The sequence below is a fragment of the Prunus dulcis genome, unplaced genomic scaffold, assembly GCF_902201215.1.
Source record: "Prunus dulcis unplaced genomic scaffold, ALMONDv2, whole genome shotgun sequence".
Classification (NCBI taxonomy): Eukaryota; Viridiplantae; Streptophyta; class Magnoliopsida; order Rosales; family Rosaceae; genus Prunus; species Prunus dulcis.
This window is the reverse complement of record NW_023010004.1, coordinates 9,664-14,714: the sequence shown is the minus strand read 5'-3', so window position 1 is coordinate 14,714 and position 5,051 is coordinate 9,664. Positions and strand designations below refer to the sequence as shown.

The window sequence follows — 5,051 nt, the reverse complement described above, 5'->3', positions numbered from 1 at the left end:
TAAAGTAATTTATTTTAAGACCACCATGTACCCGTTTTTGGTGATTACCCTCAGATGGACCGATGTCTACGGACATCCAGTTTATTTACAATTCTGTCAGTGCACTCGACATTGCCTCACGAGTTTCGGGGATGCTGGGACCGTGAGTGCCAGGATTTGCGGCTAGGCAGACTTGGTGTCCCGAGACTTGCCAGGATTTGCCGCTCAGTTGACTTTGTGTCCCCGAGACCTGCTAGGATTGCGGATCAGGCTGACTACGGTCCCCTGAATCCTGCTAGAGCGGCTCGAGTTGACTGTGTGTCACCGAGACCTGCCAGCGGATCAAGCTAACTATAGTCCCCTGTATCCTGCCAGGATTTGCGGGTCGGACAGACTGTGTGTCACCGAGACCTGCCAGGGGAATTGACGGAATTACAGGGGTACATCCGAGTGGTAGTTTTGATTGATTGCAGTGCTTTAATTCAAGTTTTGAGTACATTGCCTTATTGCATGTTTGATTTCAGTGCTTTTATGCAAATTTGGATTTCAATGCTTTCATGCAAGTTTTATTGCTCTTGAAAGCGACTGCATATATTTCTATAAATATGTAACTGCGTTGATTTTAATATGTTTCAAAGATAGTTTAGATATTCAGTTTTACTCAACTGTATTTGATTTCATTGTTTTTATGCGAGACTTATCGAGTTCGAATATGATTTACATATAATGCCTTGAGTTTAGCATGCTTTAAATGCAGAATACGTATTTAGATTTATTTCACTATTTTTTTACAATGGGGGTTAGTATATTCTTAGATATTCTATGAACCCTTATTTTGTCCACTCACATTTTCAAATGTTTTGCGCCCCCAGGCTGTAGCGTGCACAAGACATCCACCACCGGGCCATCCTGACTTCTGCGCCTTTTGGTTCAAAAGTGTTGGTAGGTAAAACAATTAAGTGATCCGTAAACTATGAAAATTGCTCTGATATGTTACCCTAGAGCAAGAATGGAACTTTTGACTTGTTTATTGAAGTGCTGGCTGTTGGTTGTTTGGATATTTATGCTCGTTCAGACAGGTGGAAATTTTTGGTTTGAACGAAATATAGGGGGGACTCTGCCGAAATTTCGGTAGGAGTCAAGGTCAAAATTTTAAGAAAAAGGGCAAATAGGTCTTTTCTACCCGACATTTGCCAAGTGTCGGACACGCACAGGGTTCGACTCAAATTCCAAAGCGGAATTTGATTCGGGTCCTGTCACCTCGAATGAGTGGAAGCACATAAAGATTGAGGACGTTGATGATGTCAATTTTTTTATGAAGTACAATTCTGAGGTAACACCTTCAAAACTAGCCCCCTTACTCGTGAGTATAGAAGATAAAGGACTGACAAATGATGTAGTTCATAGTATGCATATCACGACAGATAGTAGTCGGATGGGTCATTCTTCAGTTGCCATTGTTGAAAGCAATGAAGTAACTTGGAATAATACAAATGTCACTGATTTGGGAGGTGAAGTAGGGACAGATTTTATGGATATGATTGATTTTAGCGAGGTGGAGGAGATGCATGGTGGTGATAATGGTACTGAAAGAAATGAAGTGTCAGTGTACTCTGCCCCTCCTAATTTGGGGTGCTTGAACACAGCTGCCCAGTTGCCAAAAATGCGTTTAGGAGGAGAATCTGAACCCACTCGTCAACATTATTGGAGTCAAATGGGTGAAAAAAATCGGTATAATGCAGTCGGTGTAAAAGATGAAGAAGCATATTTGGACAGCGGGTTTTCACGAAGCGATTGGAATCCGAAAATTACAGTTGGGCAAATTTTCTCTAGTAAGAAAGCATTGTTGACGGAGTTACGGTTGACGGCATTAAGAGGCCACTTTGAATTTAAGGTGCAATTCTCTTGCACTAAGAGGTTGCTTGTGGTTTGTTGTCAACGTCCATGCCCATGGCGGGTCCGAGGATCGAGAATTGGAGAATACAGCTTCATGATTGTGAGGTGTACAACTGTCCATGAATGTGATTTGAGGTTTGTAAGTGACAAGCATCGTCAAGCAACCGCAGCACTTGTAGCCACTTCACTTAAAAGGAAGTTGAAGGATTGTCGGACAATATACACACCAAGTGACATTATGAGAGATGTGAAACACAACTTTGGTTGCACCATCCATTATTCAAAAGCTTGGAAAGCAAGGGAGTTAGCTCTATTGTCCATTAGAGGATCAGCAGAGGAGGCATATTATATCCTTCCAGCTTATTGCTATGAATTGGAGCGTATGAATCCCGGCAAAAAAACACACATCCAAACTGATGAGAACAATCACTTTGTGTATTTATTTATGGCGGTTGGCGCATGTATTAGAGGGTTCCGTTCTTCCATGCGCCCAGTGATAGCCGTGGATGCCACTCATTTAAAATCCAAGTACAAGGGTGTTATGTTTGTAGCAAATGCATTCGATGGTAATCGAAATATATATCCTCTTGCTTTTGGGATCGGGGATTTGGAGACGGATGCATCATGGCATTGGTTTTTCACTAAACTTCATGAAGCCATTGGTGAGTGTCCCAATCTTGTTATTATTTCTGATCGCAATGTTAGCATAGAGAATGTGTGGAACAAAATTTTTCCAACTGCACAACATGGCATATGCTTTTATCATATGAAGGGGAACATGAAACGCACTTTCAAGTTGAAAAAGCGTGATCACATACTTATGCACTTTGAGAAGGCTGCGAAATCTTATTCCATTGCTGAATTTGATTGTCATTTTCGCAAGATCAAGCGAAAGGAACATGTTGCTCAATATCTTGAAGAGGCAGGGTTACATAAGTGGTCTAGAGCTCACATGGATGGACGCCGCTACAATGTAATGACAACAAATATTGCGGAGTCAATCAACTCAGTCCTTAGGTTTGCAAGAATGCTGCCAGTGGTTCATTTGATAGGGGAAATTGTTAATCTCCTTGTGAAATGGTTCACCGAACGTCGTGAGTTGGCTTTGAATTGCACAACAACATTGTGCCCCAATTTTGGAGAGAAGAAGTTGAGGAACAGGTTGGAGGATGCTGCAAGGATGAATGTGGTTAAAGTTAATAATGCACAATATAATGTTTTGGACGGTGATATGGACGGCCTCGTAGATTTGACGAACAACAGTTGTAGTTGTAGAAAGTTTCAGCTTGAGCAGCTACCTTGCAAGCATGTAGTTGCAGTTTGCCGCTTCTTGAAAGTAAGTGTATATGCAAAGGCTTCTCGGTATTACACTCGAAAAACCTGGATGGATGCTTATTCGGATAGCATCTACCCGGTACAACCTCACGGAATGTGGGATACTCCTGAAGATGTTTGAAGTCGAGTTGTGCTGCCTCCCATGGCAAGGGTCATGCCAGGCAGACGAAAGAAGTTAAGAATTCCCTCGCAAGGAGAGGGCACCATTAGAAGAAAGTGCTCAAGGTGCGGTTCCACAAGCCACAATAAAAGCACCTGTAAAAACAATATTCCATTGCGCAATGTATCTTAGACAATATGATTTGTGTTGCTTTGGTAGGTCATGTAAACTCTACTTTTATTTGTGGTGGGTTTCGTGTTATGTTGAATGGGAATTCTTTTAAATTTGCATTATTTGGGTTGCATTGCTACAGCATGCTGATTTGGGTTGCATTGCTACAGCATGCTGTATTGCTGACAGATTGCTATTATATTGACCTTTTATTGTACTGGTATTGCTTCCAGATTGCAATTATAATTTGAGTGCGAAATTAAAGGGACTGGAATGTAATTCCAAATGGATCCAAAACATTAAAGTTCTTAGAATTCCTATATTACACAGTTACTGTGATACTCCGACTATACCTTCTTTTTTTATTACAAATTCGGCCGATGCATAGGCCAGATGTGGGGCAAATACAAGGTGAAATGTCCTATGTGTTTGACTACATATACTTGTTGAAGGAGCATTACGAATGTCAACCTCAATAGATTGCTCATGTCTTGCCAAGAACACTCTTGAATTTATGCAATGTGCCCAAGCCAGTCCCAAAGCTGGACTCACCCGTCTGCCTGATGTGTCCAGGGACTCCAAGTTTCCCAACCTCACCCCATTCACTCCATCATGTGGCCCAATAAAATCCACCACTTGGTTGGTGACAACCACCGCCAACCCAAACTTATTTGCTAAACCCTTCAATGTCCCGGATATGTTGAAGAACATTTCAGACCGCCGTTTCAAATCTGCCGGTGTTGTCTGATACTGTGATCGGAACAATGCAGCAATGGAATCAATGACAATGAGTTTCACAGGTAGGCGGGTGTGATCAATGGCAATAAATGCTTCTATGTCTCCAAGGACATGGATGAGTGTTGAGCATCATGAACACCATGAACATATATGTCTTCCAATGGCTCCAACCTTATTAAGTTGGGGTATGATGCATGATAAAGGTTGCCTAGTTGTTGCAATCGACGAAATGGGAAGCTGAATTCTGTGAATATGTAGACGGAGGAGCCCCCTAGTCCGCCATGTGAGGGTGGGAGCTGAGCTCGTACCGTAAGTTGGAGACAAAGCTGCGTCTTCCCAGAACCACTCTCCCCTACCAATTCTGTTATGGAGTTGCAGGGTATCCCACCCCCCAAGCAGTCATCTAGTATTGGGCATCCAATGGATAATTTAGGGGTTGAAAGAGGAAGGAGCATGAGGTTTTGGGGTGTCATGTTTCTGTAATTTAGGGGGGGATGTGATGGTGCTACAAGGCATGCATTATATATATATAGAGTTCATTTTGAAGGTCTGTACTGTAGGCCATATGTCTTTTAAGGGATGTATAATTCATCCTTTTTCCAGGTTGTAATTACTTTTTTGTTTATTTATTAGTATTTTTTTGGACCAAATAATTTAAAAAATATTCTGATGCAGTACGTACTGTAATAGGATCATATTGTAACTCTATCACACTCTATTGTACTCTTATTGACATAATATTGCCATTATACGCATGTTTATTGTATATTTATTGCTGCTATATCGCCACTGAACTGGACACCGATAAACTGTATACGCACAAATACAAAAA

At 41.5% G+C, this 5,051-nt stretch overlaps 1 protein-coding gene and 1 pseudogene across 1 annotated transcript; one reads left to right on the top strand and one right to left on the bottom strand.

The window, feature by feature from the left end:
- Positions 1-1,642: 1,642 nt before the first annotated feature.
- LOC117612398 lies at positions 1,643-3,331 on the top strand. The gene has a single exon (XM_034341089.1). The coding sequence runs from the start codon at positions 1,643-1,645 to the stop codon at positions 3,329-3,331; it is 1,689 nt and encodes a 562-aa protein (XP_034196980.1).
- Positions 3,332-3,731: 400 nt separating this feature from the next.
- On the bottom strand, positions 3,732-4,692 carry LOC117612407 (annotated as a pseudogene).
- Positions 4,693-5,051: the final 359 nt, after the last annotated feature.

Coding starts and splice junctions, on each gene's coding strand:
- LOC117612398 (XM_034341089.1), top strand. CDS start 1,643: ATGCGTTTAGGAGGAGAATCTGAACCCACTCGTCAACATTATTGGAGT.